Source organism: Lytechinus pictus, chromosome 5 (genome assembly GCF_037042905.1).
Source record: "Lytechinus pictus isolate F3 Inbred chromosome 5, Lp3.0, whole genome shotgun sequence".
NCBI lineage: Eukaryota > Metazoa > Echinodermata > Echinoidea > Temnopleuroida > Toxopneustidae > Lytechinus > Lytechinus pictus.
Genome location: NC_087249.1, coordinates 13535054 through 13551181, shown reverse-complemented (window position 1 = coordinate 13551181; position 16128 = coordinate 13535054). Strand labels below are relative to the sequence as shown.

Below are 16128 nucleotides of genomic sequence, written 5' to 3'. Positions count from 1 at the left end.
ATGACTAAAACGCAAACTGGAATCAAATCTAAAAGGGATCAATCACCCTTTTAACCAAACATACATGTATATATAGTACTGATTAAAAAAACCCAATTCAACAAGGAGGCTTGTAAGCACATGGAATACTCACAAAGAAAATGAAAAAAAAGGAAAAATATGCATTTAGCTCTATTTCAACTGGGCAACTTCACACCAGAATTTAAAGGAGGATTGATTACCCCCCCCCCCCCCTTCTGGCAACCAATCAGATAATCAGGTTGGTTTAATCTATCATGAGTTGTAGATGAATGGCATATGTAGCCAAAGACGGACAGATACTGATAGTGTACGTGACAACTTCCCACCCAACCCCCCCCCCCCCCGCCAAAAAAAAATATCCACTAACAGTGATAAGATTTGTGTTTGTACAATATATACATTTTTTTTCTAATCTGGGTTTACTTTGAATAAAATTATATACTGAAAACAACACGATTTTCCAGCTCCCATGTAGATAATAGCACAAATATAATTTTTCATCATTCACTGGAATTCCTGGCTTAATACTCATGGGATCTTATGCCTCATACTTGCTGCTCCGTTCACCGACAATTTAAGGGACAAACCCAGTCAGCCCATTACTCACAGGAGCTCTAACAAATAAAGGGCACCAGCCCCCCAATAAGAAGCCAATCAGACAAGTGAGTGATGACAAAATAAGATTTATAAAGCTAGCTGAGCATTCTGTTTGCCTTGATTCCTGACCCAGGTCCATCACTCACAGGTCATGATCTCCCAACCAGAAATAAAAAAAGAAAAAAATTCTCCTCCCCCCATAAAAACATAACTATGCATGGTGTTTGCCTACAGTTTACTAATTTACAGGTTACCATCGTCCAGTTAGGAATGAAGAAAATATTATTGTTGAATAAATTAAATAGAAATAATCTAATCCACCTCCCCCACCCCCACAAACCAACAAAACAACCTGAACCCCCCCCCCCTTGCAAGCATCCCAACAGAGTTGACTGGGCATGCCGTTCACCTACAGTTTAAGGGACTTTGCCCTGTAGGCATCATTCACAGGTCACCATCTCCCAGTCAGGCATAAAAAATCACTTCCCCACCCCCACTCCCCCCCCCCTCCAAAAATCAAACACAAGTCACTGGGCATACTGTTCACAAAAGGATCAGTATTTACTGGTCATCTTGCAGTTAATAAATCCTGCCCCCCTATCCCACAGTGATCCCAAGAAATCAACTGACTGGGCATGTCATTTACCTACAGTTTAAGAGCTTTGGCTGGGTCGGCTCATTATTCACATATCACCTTCTCCCAGTCAGGAATAAAAAACACAATCCCACCCCCCAAGAAAGCACAAGTCAGTTGGCATTTTCTTCACCTAAAAAAACATATTCACTGGTTACCATCTTCCAGTTAGGAATAATGAAAATATTGTTAATATTAACTTAATAAAATAACTCAATCCCTCCACCTCCCCCCCCCCCCCCCCCCATCCGTCCAAGCAAAGCTAACTGGGCTACGTTCACTTACATTATAGAGGAGTAAAGGAACTATGAAAAGTAGGCTTATCATTCACAGGTCACCATCTGCCAGTCAGAAAAAACCTCCACCCACACCCACCCCCCCCCCTCCAAAAAATTATCACTTTGGCATGCTGTTCAATGAACAATCATTATTTGCGGTTTAACATCTCCCTGTTACAAATAAAGAAAACATTGTTGAATAAAGTAAATTAAATTAAATACTCAAATAATCTAACCCCCCACCCTTTGCAACCATCTCAATAAAGCCGACTGGGTGTGCGGATCACCTATAGTTTAAGGGACTTTGCTCGGTAGGCACATCATTCACAAATCACCATCTCCCAGCCAGGAATAAAAAAAATCACTCCCCCAACCCCCTCCCCCCTAAAAAAATATATTAAACACAAGTCACTGGGCATGTTGTTCACCGAAGGATCATTATTTACTGGTTGTAATCTAGCAGCAGTAAGAAAAAAGATATTATTGATACTCAATATTGAATAACTTAATAAATACTCTAAAAAATTTATCATTCCTGCCCCTAACCCCCCATCCTCCAAAATCAACTGACTGAGCATGCCGTTCTCCTACAGTTTAAGGGACTTGGCCCGGTAGGCTCATCATTCACAGGTCACCATCTCCCAGCCAGGAATAAAAAAATCACTCCCCAACCCCTCCCCCCAAAACTTATATTAAACACAAGTCACTGGGCATGCTGTTCACCGAAGAATCATTTTTTACTGGTTATTATCTAGCAGCAGTTAGGAATAAAAATATTGATACTTAAATTCAATCCCCGGTAGTCCGGTCGTGTTATTAAGTTCTTCTTTCTTTTTTTTTCTTGTCTCTTTACTTCAATTTCCCATTTAGCTTTTGGCTCATTCCATTCTACCTCCATTTCCCGTTTTTGTTTGCCAATTTATCATCTTTTAATTTTTATTCCCCTTTCTTATTAATCATGCTAATTCGGGATGGTTTGTTCTTTCTCATCACGTATTCTTTATTCCCTTTTTAGTTTTTCTTCCGTTTTCCCTTTTTTATGTTTTTTTTATTTTTCTTTTCACCTTTTCTCTGTCCCTTTCCTTTTTCTCCCTTTCCTCTTTATTCCTTTTCTTTCCCTTTCTTTCTTTCTCCCTTAAAATATATATTATATATATTTCATTCTTACCATCCAGAGGAGGAAGAACAAAAGGGCTTTCCGCCACCACACGAGTAGAACGGGAAGGTTGTGACGACGAAGGTTATGGGAGGGGGGGGGGTAGGGGAGGGGTAGAGGGCAGGGGGGACACATGCCATTGGGTTCGATCAAGGGGGCTTGTATTATAGAATTGTTTTGTTTTGCTAACAGCAAAGGGTCGGAGGGGGTGGTAGGTAGGGCCCAGGGCCAAGACTGATGTTGTTATGAAATATTTGAGAAATGAGGCCTAGGATGGGGGGGGGGGGGCGGGATGGAAAATCGTTGTTAATGGCTTCAATTCGACTAAGTTGTATTAATGATTGATTTTGTGTATTTGGAAAATCTGTTACGTTGTGAATATTTGACACAGAAAAAAAAATTGAGTACGTTGAGTTTATTAAGTTTTTTATGTAACACTATAGGAAAAAAGAGAAAATGTAAAGTGTTAATTATTTGAGTTCTCAATGTATTCATATATTAATTTGTAAAGATACGATTTTTTTTATGTATGTATTTTATTTTGTCTATGAATTGAAGTTGTTAACAAATAAAAGCTTCTTAATACAAAAATAAAAATAAATCTCTATGTATCTACATGACCTTGGAAAGCCCCGCCTACTTCTACGCCCATTAATGTATGGGTAGCCATAGTGTTCCATAAATGTTTTCCTGTAAAAAAATCTATTTGTCTCGTCAAATCATAATTGACCACATCCAAGCTATGTGATGATTTTCTACATAGAGTTTCCCCAATCTGTCGCATAACGGTTGAACAAACTTTGTAAAAAAAAACTTGGTTAAACTTAGTTGAGGCCCATAATCCCCATAATCTAATAACGTATCGTATAGTCGCATAGCTTTCCATACAACGCAACGTGGAGCTCTATAGTCAACAACATGAACTAACTCAGTAGCAGCTGATAACAATTTTAAAACTTGTTAGAGCTTTGTCATTTACGGAAGCAGACATACACCGTTTTAAAGAGAGGGCCTTGCAGAGATATATCTTATGAAAGAAAATATCCTGAAATGTCAGAAATTACTGCTGTTGTGCCGAAATGCTCGTTCAAAATCAAAACGATAGAAATGCACACTTGCGGTGAGCCGTTACGGATTATCACCTCCGGCTACCCCGATATCGTTGGGGACACGATCCTTGCGAAGCGCTCCTACGTCCGAAAGAACCTGGACCACCTTCGGAAAGCACTGATGTTGGAACCGAGAGGCCACTACGACATGTATGGAGCCCTTCTCGTCAAACCAGATCACCCGGGAGCCCATTTTGCTTCTCTGTTCATGCACAATGAAGGTTATAGTACAATGTGTGGCCACGCAACACTTGCTTTGGCCAGATATGCTGTCGATTTTGGACTTGTTGAACCAGTTTCTCCAGAAACAGAAATTAATCTTCAGTGCCCTTGCGGACTGGTGAAGTCTTTTGTAGAGTATGATGACAAGAGGAAAACTTCTGGAAGAGCGAGATTTCTGAGTTCCCCTGCTTTTGTTTTTAGAACAGGTAACTGAAACTGGAAAGTTTTAATAAATAGCAGCCAGCTAACCCAGGGAGCTCCGGCCCGCGCAGCGGGCCGGAGCCCAGGGGCTGACCGTGTAATTCACCATACCCACGGTAGTACTAGTAGCGTGAAGTATGGTCTAAATAATTTTAATAATAAATAGGCCTAGTTAAAACAGAAATTAAGCACTTACCACGATTATATGGATAAAGGTCTAACGAGTGGCAGCTTCCTGACATCGAGGCACAGACTGGAACCTCAAAAAACGAAAAGTTCTGCCGCCGTAGCTCTCCTTCTTTCAGAATTCAAAACAAAATGGCCGATCGAGACCGAGGCTATATAGCACTAGCGCATGTAGACTTTGTCAAATTCGCGCATGCGCCCTACACCCTCGGTACCGGTTTCGAACTGCCAAGAGAGATAGTTGAGATAATGATATTGTTCTTCAACTTCCCTCAGATATAAAGTTGAACGTACCAAACTATGGTGAAGTAACGATTGACATCAGCTACGGGGGTGCCTTCTATGCCTTCATCTCTGCAGACCAACTTGGTCTTGACCTTGGAAAATCTTCGATCCAAAGCATCCAGGCAGCTGGAACAGCTGTTACCATGGCAACCAAGGATGCAGTGATCCTGGAACACCCAGACAGTCAAGACCTCGCCTTCCTCTATGGGACTATCATCACAGATGGAGATGATGCATGGAGCGAGGAGCCAACGACCAATATCTGTAATTTTGCTGATTCTCAGGTTAGCTGATTTTTAATATTCCTCTCTCGCCTATTTTTCTTCTTTTTAGGAAATATGAATTGTTCAATTTTTTTGTAATTCATATAAAAATGTCTCCCTGAGTCTCGTAACAATAACAGTAATGAAGGATGATCTTAGTAGATCATTAGTTACTCTCCTGGTAATTTTTCATTCTTAAAGCAAAAAAAAATGGATGTATTTTTAGAATTTCATGTGATATGGTACAAATTATGTGAAAATCGTAAGATTCCATTATTGGTTCATTTGTAGCATATTCCTACATATAGTATCCCTAAATTAGACCCCAAAAGAACCAATCTGGAATAAAATTATTGGAAATGGTTTTTTGACTGATTTGAGTAGGTATGGGTGTCAACATTTACCAAAAAAAAGTTAGGAGGAATACGGGTTGGGGAAAGTGCTTTTTTTCAAGGTCAAAGGTCAATGACCTTTTCGTATATACTGTATAATGGTATCTCTGAGATGGAAAGGCGCAGGTTGGTGATAATGGTGTCAAAATGCACAAATTCTTACCAGAATATCAAATAGAATAAAATTAATTACCTAGAATGCACATTCACCAATAAAATTCAAGGTTGAAGCCTTTCAAAAGGTCAATGACCTTTTTTACATTATATACCATACCGTATAATGGTATATCTGAGATGATGAGGTACATGCTGGTGATCATGGTGCCAAAATGTACAGATTCTTACAAGAAGATCAAATAAAATAAAATTAATTACCTAGAATGCACATTCACCTATAAAATTCAAGGTCAAAGCCTTTCAAAAGGTCAATGACCTATTTACATTATATACCATACTGTATGATGGTGTCTCTGAGATGAAAAAGCATAGGTCGGTGATCATGGTGTCAAAATGCACAGATTCTTTAAATACCAGAAGATCAAATAGAATAAAATTAAGTACCTAGAATGCACATTCACGCATAAAATTAAAGGCCAAAGGTCAATGACCCTTTATACTATATATACCATATTATAAAATTGTATGTCTAAGATAAAACGGTGCAGGTTGGTGTTCTTGGTGTCAAAACACGCGTATTCTTACAGGAAGATAAAATAAAATTAAGCATCGAGAATGCACATTCACCCATAAAATTCAAGGACAAAGGTCAATGTCCATTTTAACATTAAATAATAATAATGGTATCTCTGAGATAAAACACCGCAGGTCGGTGATCTTGGTGCCAAAATGCAAAGACTTGTACAAGAAGATTAAACAACACTAAAATAAGTATAAAGAATAAACTTTCACCTTTGAAATCCAAGATCAGAGGAAATATATAATCTATATATGACATAAAAATAACAAAAAAAATATTTTTGTGTTCATATTTTATTTCTGAATAATGCAAATAACCATGGCTAATTTGTAATGAAAACATGGAGGTTTCATAATTTCAGTCTGAAATAATGAAGGCCATGGAGAATGTATTTAGGGGTCAGAGGTCAATGAGCCCTTTCCAAAATATCAGTGGAAATTAAGTAAAAAAGGTTGATGACTAAATAACAATTTTCATATACTGCGATGCATTGCCAAAAGCACTGAAAAAAATAAATGAAATGAAGTATATAACTTGAAATGATTTCTATCTCAAGTAGCAGCATTTAATGCATCCTTATATCTAAGTAGGTTGTCGAGTCTTTTCTCTCCAGCGATAGGCCACTCACCTCAATGCTATAATAAATACTATTTATTACTATTAGCTTAATCTTCTGAAAATGGATAGGATAGGTCTAACTCTCATGTCACAGCTAGCATCATCTGAGAACATTTCCAAACAGCAGAGGGATGATGATGATGATGATGAAATAAAGGCCATCATTAGAGCTGTAGCTTCTGTCATACATGTAGTAAATTACATATATATTAATTTCAACAAAGGTGAATTCCCGTATAATGAATTACCTTTCGTCAGTTCATTGCGAGCTGCCAGAATCTCTTGTGATGCTAATGCTGCAGGATAAAACTTCATATCTGCTCTCTGCCGTACGTCCCCCATGATGCTATGTCAACTAGGTATCAGTTTGTACAAGGATCATGTTTTTGGTCCAGAACAACTGATTTTTATCATGCACAAATTAGGCATATAACAATGAAATTCAAAAGGAGATAATAGCTTATAAGTACACATCCATCGACCTAACAAAACTTCTACAGCACCACTTCCAGTTTTTGAGAATCAAGCTGTGCAGCATATCAGTAATAATATAGATCCTGGTCTGATATCCCTTGACAGAACGTAAGGCTTTCATTGAATGGGCCAGATCAAAGTCTTGAAAATGTCAGGTTTTCAAGAGTTCAATTACTCTTTGCTGAAGTTGAGACACTTAACTTCATCTATGACAAAAGCTGCAGCTCTAATGATTGCCTTATTTTAATTCTTCGTCATTGTCCCTGGCTATATGAAAATTTTCTCAGACGATGCTTGCCATAAGAGTTAGGCCTATCCTTTCCATTTACATATTAAGTTATAGTTTTATAGTATTGATTGTAGCATTTGAGGTTAGTAATCTATTGCTACAAAGAAATTAGTACCTTGATTTAGATTTGTAAAATGCATATCTAAATGCTGCTATTTTAGGTAACTTCACCATTGTCACATTTCAAATTATATCACACATTATTTTTTTACACTTTTGTCAATGCATTACAGTATATTATAAGAAAAAGTGCTATTTTATCCAATTTTATCTCGAACTTGTATTTTGACATCATCATTGCTCAAGGATTCAACTACTAAATTTGTGTTCTTTTTCCAGGCAGGTCAGTCTTTTCCCCATCAGAATCACTATACCTACATGCCACAATCACGATATATCGACCTATTTACTTAAATACCCTGACGTTATTGACATAGTTGATTGAGCTTTAACTCCTAAATATATTTTCCATGGCCATTTTTTATCCTTATTTCAGAGTGAAATTATTAGAATTCCAAGTTTTCATTACAAATAGTTATCTTTATTTCTATTATTTACAAATAAAATGTGAATTTAATGGATTAATTCATTTTCTGAGGGGAATCATGCATGGATATATAAATATTTATCAACTTTTGACCTTTTTTTTTTTTTTTGAAGGAGTTTCTGCATTTATTGTAAAGTCAAAATAAATTTACAATACATAAACATAATCATAGTATGACATGAAAGTACATTGTAATGTGACAAATTTATAGTAGTGTCATAACAAAATTTAGACATGAATACAATTTAAGGATAAGACAAAGTAGTGAAAAAACAAATGCAGTGGCAAACTATATAAGCAAAATAAATGCTTGAGTAATAGCAGCCAAAGGGGGAAAGGGGCTACATGGAAACCAATTATTCTATAGTTCTAGGTCTGGAAGAAAATCTTACGTCACAAATCATCAGAAAAGGAGAAGGAAGAAAAATGAAGAAATAAAGTGTGCGTGTGTGTGCAAGTGGGTGAACGTGCAGGTGTGATATTTAAGAATACTTCGATAAAAGAAATTTTTTTAATGAAGCTTTAAAAGAAAATATAGATGCAGTGAGTTTAATATCATTGGGCAAATCATTCCAGATGTCTGGGCCATGATGTCTGATCGTTTTATGTGCTAATATTGTTATCGGGTTTGTGAGGTGGATGTTGGATGAGTGGCGTGTAGGATATGAATGAATGTTGCTGTTGTAAACAAAAATATCTTGAAAGGGTGTAGGTATAGATTTAGTTGAGAACTTGTACATGAAAATGGCAGTTTGGAAAGTATGAATATCATGAATTTTTAATGTTTTCAGATTCCGAAAAATAGGATCAGTATGTGCTAAAAATTGCGAGTGGGAGCAAATGCGTAGTGCTTTCTTTTGGAGGCGTAGAATTGAGTCTATTTTTGTTTTGTTGCAATTACCCCACAATATATGTGACAAAATAAAAGAATTGTAAAGCATAAATAGTGATCTTTGGGAAAGACAATATTTCAGTTTGAATAGTATGCCAATACCTCTGGCAACAAGTGTGCTAATATAACGAATGTGGCTATTCCAAGTTAAATTAGAGTCAATTTGACTTTAGATATTAGATTATTCTGTATGATTATTTTGAGTCTTTTTTATCTTCTTGCAAAAATTGCTTTTTGACATCAAAATCTCCAACATGCAGCGTTTAATCTCAGAAATACCTTTATACGATATATAGCCTATGTGAAAAGGTAATTGACCTTCGACCTTGAACTTTATGGATCAATATGCATTTTAGGTGATTAACTTTATCTTATTTGACCTTCCTGTAAGAACCTCTGCATTTTGACACCAAGATCAACAACCTGAGCCTTTTCATACCGTATATATGGTATATAATGTAAAAAAGGTCATTGACCTTTAAAAGGCTTTGACCTTCAATTTTATTGTTTAATGTGCATTCTGGGTAATTAATTTGATTTCATTTGATCTTCCTGTAAGAACCTTTGCTTTTTGACACCTAGATCACCAACCTGCACCTTTTCATCTCAGAGATACCATTATACTGTATGTAGTATATAATGTAAAAAAAGGGTCATTGAACTTTGAAAGGCTTTGACCTTAAATTTCATGGGTGAATGAGCATTGTAGGTACTTGATTTGATTTTATTTGATCTTCTTGTAAGAATCTGCGCATTTTGACACCAAGATCACCAACCTGTAATATTTTATCTGGGAGATACCATGATACAGTATATTTAAAAAGGTCATTGAACTTTGACCTTGAAAAAAAGCACTTTCCCCAACCCGTATTCTTCCTAACTTTTTTTTGGTAAATGTTGACACCCATACCTACTCAAATCAGTCAAAAAACCATTTCCAATAATTTTATTCCAGTTGGTTACTAATTACGGGATACTAATAGTACTGTTTCATAGAAATAAAGCATAATTTAAAAATTCCATAACTTTGCTATATATTGCAACCGGTGTGTTGGCTCAGTTGGTAGAACATCCGTCTCACAACCCGGGCGCGGATCCAGGAGGGGGCCGAGCCGGCCCCGGCCCCCCCCCCTATTTTTTGACAACCTGCAGAAAAAAGTGTATCTTTATCTTGATAGAAACTACGAAAAACAGAAAGAAAAGTAAAAAAGAGGTATTATACCCATGATGTGTAATTTACAGCCTCGTAACGGCCGGCCCGACCCCGAAAGGAAACAAGAAAAAAGGTGAGGGGAAGAATTGGAAAATAGACTTTATTTAAAAATTTTCGCTCGCACTTCGCGCTCGCATTGCCTGTGTTATGGATCCCATTAAAGAGGATTAAATATGACACTTCATATATCCAGTTCTGAAATCAATTTGCTCGCAATATTTTAGCTTGCACATCAAGCTTTCATCATTCTGTTTGATTTACACAAATTGTTATATCAAAATTTTCAGCTCGCGCTGCGCGCTCGCATTGTTTGGTTTGTGAGATACCTATCCTCTTTGGAAATTCTTTCCAAAATTTGTCAAAATGCTCCTTTATCATGTCAGGATATAAAAAAATTAAGCTCGTGCTTCGCACTCGCATTTAAAATTATTGTTTGAGACACACAGCTTATTCTTTAAATAAAAAACGCACTTAGACTGTGCAGTTTTCAGTTACCTTGATGGCCACATCTCACTGTCTTCACGGCAAGGGTGTACAGATGAGTGTGGCAGGATTAAGGAGGCTCTTAGAGTCCATTTAAAAACCCAATTTAGATAATTGTGTATTAAATTGCAGGAGTGTTGGTGCCTCAACTGTGGACTGTGGGAGTTTATAAATTGGGCTCGCGCTTGGCACTCTCATTATTTAATTGGTGATACTTGTATCCTCTTCATTAATCACTAAAAACAGTCCTAATTGAGTCCCTTTTCACGTTACTATAATAAAATTTCGGCTCGCGCTTCGTGCTCGCATTGTTTAGTTGGATGCTTATCTTTGTTCATGATCATAAAAACTGCTCAGAATCTTCAGTTCTAAGGACATAAAATATCAAGAATTTAAGCTCGCGCTTCGCGCTCGCATTATATATCAAGACCATATGAGATACCTTATCTTGTTTATAACAATAAAAACTAACATATACTTAAAACTTCAGTCTTTAGTTAGGACTACCCCCTAAATAACCAACAACAAAAAATCAGATTATAGCGGCCAATCGAGAAAAATGTTGATGAAAATATTTTTCGGCCCCCCCTATTGGCAAAAGCTGGATCCGCCCCTGCAACCGGGAGGTCGGGTTCAAACCCCAGCCGCGTCAGACCAAAAAGACAATAAAAGATGGGAGTTGCTGCTACCCTGTTTGGCGTTCAACGATTAAAGGGATGGAGCCTCGTTGATCTGGCACTGCACAGTGGCTGCCGGGCCAACGATCAATTGGGCAAAGCAAATTTTCGGAGTATTTCATTTCATGTCTATTTCGAACAATAAATATATAAAATATGGATATATCATAAATGGGAGAACATTTTTTACCAGTTTAATGGAATTACTAATCCATTTGAATTGTAATACATGTCCATAAGTTCAGGCTTTCCTAATGCCATCTTTTGATATACTTTGGTAATTTTTTTAGGGGGGGATAAAAATTAAGACATATAATATTCGTGTTGATCATGTTTTTTCATATTTTATTGTAAACTAAATTGAATTTAGGTGAAAAGTTAATCATGATGGAGCAAAGTGGTATTGCAACATTTCAACTGCTACAGGCTAGTCTCTGTCCTTTGTATAAAGGCAATGCGACCAGCAGGTAGCAGTCAAAATGTTGCAATACCAGTTTGCTCTATCGTGTTGACAACAGTATAACTTTTCAGCTATTTCTCCTACCACGATGATCAAAACTTTCCATACTAAATTGTATTCCCCTCCCCCCACCAGATTGACAGATCCCCCTGTGGGTCAGGTGTCACTGCCCGCATCGCTCTTCAACTTCATAAAGGACTTATAGATTTGGGCCAGACTAGATCCTTTAGGAGTGGGGTCACAGGAACAACATTCACAGGAAAAGCAGTGGAAAAGACTAAGGTGAGCCGCTTTGACGCAGTTGTGGTTGAAATATCAGGAAAAGGGCACTACTTGGGAGAAAGCACCTTTATATGTGAAGACGATGATGAATTGGGAAAAGGATTTGTTGTTCGATAGAGGACAACGTCTTGGTCTGGATTTTTTAGGGGTTGACTCAAAATAATAATGAAATAAAACATTTATCTATTGTATTGAGGACAAGTTCTAGTTTTTAAATTTTTACCTATGCCATTTTTTATGGCGCCAGACTCGTACAGGTGAATTAAAATGGTATAGTAGTGGTGATGCCAGTGTCAGTAATACCAATGAAAAAAATATGATTTCTGAATGGCAGGTTCCTTTTTAAATAATATGTACATTGCATGGAATGGAGTTAATAATGGAAAAGATTTCAAGAGCAGAATTTTTCATGCCAGTAAATGTTAGGAGCCAGGACAAAAGAATTCAAGAGGGCTAATTATGTATTCATAATTTTTCTGTTTGAAACAAAGCTATGGTATTAGTAAATGTACACCCTGTATTCACTCCCCTTTTCCGTTTCCTTCTTACTACTCCTCCTCTATCACTTTCTACTCCTCTTTTATCTCCTCTTTCTCTCCCCCTCTTCTTCCTCCTCCTTTTCCTTCTCCCCTCCTCCCCCTTTTCTTATTCTTCTTTCCTTATATATTTTAAAAAATCAAGGTAGTTTATATCTCAGATGCATAGCAGAAATGAGACATATGCACTGTTTTGGGGGTAAAACTATTATCTCCTTGAATTAAAAACAAATCTTGCTCTTGGAGTTAAACAAATAAATGTAGCTGTGCAATATTTTAAGGATACATTTTATTGAAAAATAGCTATTTCATTACAATATATGATTAGGAGTGGGCTATAAATGGGTGATTTTTTATTTGACTGTGCCAACAGCTTTTTTGTGTTCCTTTAACCTTATCTCAACATGAAATGACAATATTTTGTGCCTCTGGTCCGAGAAAAAAGTGTGCCGGGCCAAAATCCAAAATGGCCGCCAAAACCCCCCCAAAATCACATTTTAGGCCACAACTTCATATTTGGTGGCCTTTTTCTCTGGTTTTTGGGTGTCTATTCATATGTTTTTAGGGGCAGGCAATTTGTTTTTCCTAAAATTAGTACTGTTAAACCATCATTTGTAAAGTTAAAGGAGATTTTACCTAAATTTAAACATTTTTATAGCCCTTTTCTAGCCAAAAAAGTAGGTTTCATCGTCTTGTGATTTTTGGACAATAGATGATACCAGTTGAACAGTAGCAAGCTTCTTCATATAGCTATATTGCTTTTATTCCTCTAAATTGGCGTTAACGGATATTTGCGAAATATATCTTATCAAATAAAAGAATATATCATTCATTCATAGGGGCTATACCCCGGGGGGGGCACTCGACCAAAAAAGTGGTAGGGGTGTGCCGCGGGCGAGACAAAAAACGGGGGCCTTGGAGCGGGCTTATTGTAAAAAGGAGGGTCCTCGGAACGGGCTTCGGAACTACAAATGTTTGTGAAAACGGGGGTCCTTGGAACGGGTCACCTGCGTGTGCATCCCAATGGAACGAGCATACGTGCATGCAGCTAGCACGGCGCACGGGCGCCAGCGCAGAGGCGATGCTCGCACAGCGCTCTCCGGTCGCTTTTCACCAAAATTGCGGCTCATCGTAGCAGATCAATGCGACCGGAACGGTGTAACGGAAAATATGCGAAGCTTTGGAGCGGGTATCTTTCTTCTTTTTTTCTCGATAAGAAGAAAATGCTATGCCTTGGAGCGGCTTTCTTTGTTCTTTTTCTCAATAAGACAAAAATGCTATGCCTTGGAACGGAAATTTGAGTGTAAAAATGGGGGTCCCCTCCGCGGCACATACCCACTATGCATTATATACTGAGTGCCCCCCCCGGGGGCTATACGGGTGTATACTGTACATACTACACTGCATATATCCATGCACTGACCACCATGACATACATGTGTAACAAGGCCTACAGGTATATAAACTATAGTGTCATAGAAATGTTAAAATTAGATTGTGAATTTGATTGCTTGTCAGCTGATGTACATGATGTAACCCTATGTAACATAAATTGCATATAAACATCACTAGTAGGCTATATCATATATGGGCAATTCCAGCGTAACGGACATGACGTTCAGACAAATTTTTGTAATTCAAAGGTTTATACAGTAGAATTAGCAGTCTTTTGATAATTGCTACTGAGCTTATCAGACACATTTAAGTATCAGTTACATACACATGAAATTTCAAATCGTTTCGTTGAACAGTTGGGGAGAAATTGCACTCTTTGTCAGCGTAACGGACATGACACGAAATGGACGAAGCATTTTTACCTCCTATTGCTTATCAAAATTTCTGTGAATTCTTAGATTGCATGCACCTGACGCTGGTGTTAATTTAACCTTAAGATCATGCTCTATCCATAAAATGGTGTTTAACAACAGTTTTGCAGTGCATTCTGTATTCATAGCTCAAAATGTAGCGTAACGGACATGACACATGAAGCGTAACGGACATGACAGTTTCGTCCACTTTTTGTAAGCGAATATAATTATTTTATTACAAGATATGGTACAAGTCTAATTGTTTACATGTTAAGGCTAGAGGTTAGAGACACACATCATAACTGGTAATCTGTAATATCTCCTATTATTTTGCAATTTGAGAGAGGGGCTTTTCATACAATATTCATAAAACAAAAAAATATTAAGAAAATTTACTTTTACACCAGTTAACAACAGTTAATGAGTATTTTCCAGTTACTACCATCCACTACACCTAATTAAAAGAGAAAAAGTTTATAGTAAAGATTATTTTTTATTCATGGCTTACTATTTGACAATATACACCAGCGTAACGGACATGACACCCTTACGAAGTGAACTTCATCAGCACTTCTTAGTTTCAAAATGAAAGAAATATGAATAATTATGTAACAGCAAAGTACCTTAACTAACATTCTTAAGAAAAACATGTAGATATTATTGGCAGGTATTATTAATTTAATAGCTATATAGAATACAATGCTTATAGTACCATTACGACACACTGAGAAGACCAAATCTCATTTTTTGTGAGAAGAAAACAAAATGTACCAGACCTGTATAAATCCAAGATGAACATAGTATGAAATGTATTTTATGATAAAGAATATGTACTAGTATTAATGTCAGTTTTAAGATTAAAAAAAATTATATTAAAAAGTATTTTAAAATTTGATAGCAGTACCTGGAAACCAGTTTTCATTATCGAGTATGAGTTGAAAGGTAATCAGAATGTTTGTAAATCGCTTCTGAGATTTTTTTCATTCAAAATAAATCTCATCCCGAGTATAATCATCCTTTCATCAAATCTTGGATGTTCTAAATCTTTCAATCTTGCTTGCTGACAAATGTGGCTGTATCTAATTTCGTTGCATTGTCCGCGCTGCTTGTGTACAAATGAAGATACATCATTCAAATCGTGCTTATGGCTGACCAAAATACTATGATGACATAACTTTATTTTATTGATCGCGCCACATTCCTTCCTTGTGATATTGCAAAGAAGTGCCACTGTAGATTCATGGATTCACTGAGCTACATTGTACATCATCTAACACAGAAATCTGAATACAAACTTGTTTTTAAATGTGAGCCTGTGCCATCACTGAAGAAGTTGAGGTTGGTGAAAGTCAGATACTTTGAAGCAATATCATCAATGATCTCATGAATTCACAAGTTGAAATTTTACCATGCTCCAAACTGTCAGTGCAAACACCTAAGATAATCAATTGTATTGTTCAAACACAAATGATACAGATTGTGATCTGAGTATGTTGCCAGATCTAGCTTCATCTTATCCTAATATTATGTGGCATACCGTTAATTCTCAGAAAAATATACCAAAACAAGAGCTGAACTTTTATCATTAACCAACTTCTAAAAATAGCTTGAATGACATGCAGGTTCTAGGAGTTATTACATCCAGCTATCCTCAAGCAATTGAGACTGACCTCAGTCTGTGACACTGAGCCTAATATTTTGTTTTCGTGAATGCTGCCTTTTGTCATATATAAGGCGTCATGTCCGTTACGCGAAGTGTCATGTCCGTTACGCCATTTTTATGAAAATGAAAAGTGGTAAGGGAAAAT

At 36.9% G+C, this 16128-nt stretch overlaps 1 protein-coding gene across 2 annotated transcripts; it reads left to right on the top strand.

Annotated features, from left to right (window-relative positions):
• The first annotated feature begins 3570 nt into the window (after nucleotides 1–3570).
• LOC129260490 (trans-L-3-hydroxyproline dehydratase-like) lies at nucleotides 3571–14902 on the top strand. 2 transcript variants are annotated; one of them, XR_010293640.1, is made up of 4 exons: nucleotides 3575–4223; nucleotides 4681–4973; nucleotides 10040–10147; nucleotides 11830–12851. XR_010293640.1 is itself a non-coding variant. In XM_064099853.1 (3 exons), the coding sequence occupies exons 1-3, from the start codon at nucleotides 3737–3739 to the stop codon at nucleotides 12091–12093; spliced, it is 1044 nt and encodes a 347-aa protein (XP_063955923.1). In that variant the 5' UTR covers nucleotides 3571–3736; the 3' UTR covers nucleotides 12094–14902. The 2 variants fall into 2 exon arrangements, 1 of the variants encoding a protein (XP_063955923.1); XM_064099853.1 differs by lacking the exon at nucleotides 10040–10147 and having other exon boundaries at nucleotides 3571–4223; nucleotides 11830–14902.
• The last annotated feature ends 1226 nt before the right edge of the window (nucleotides 14903–16128 follow it).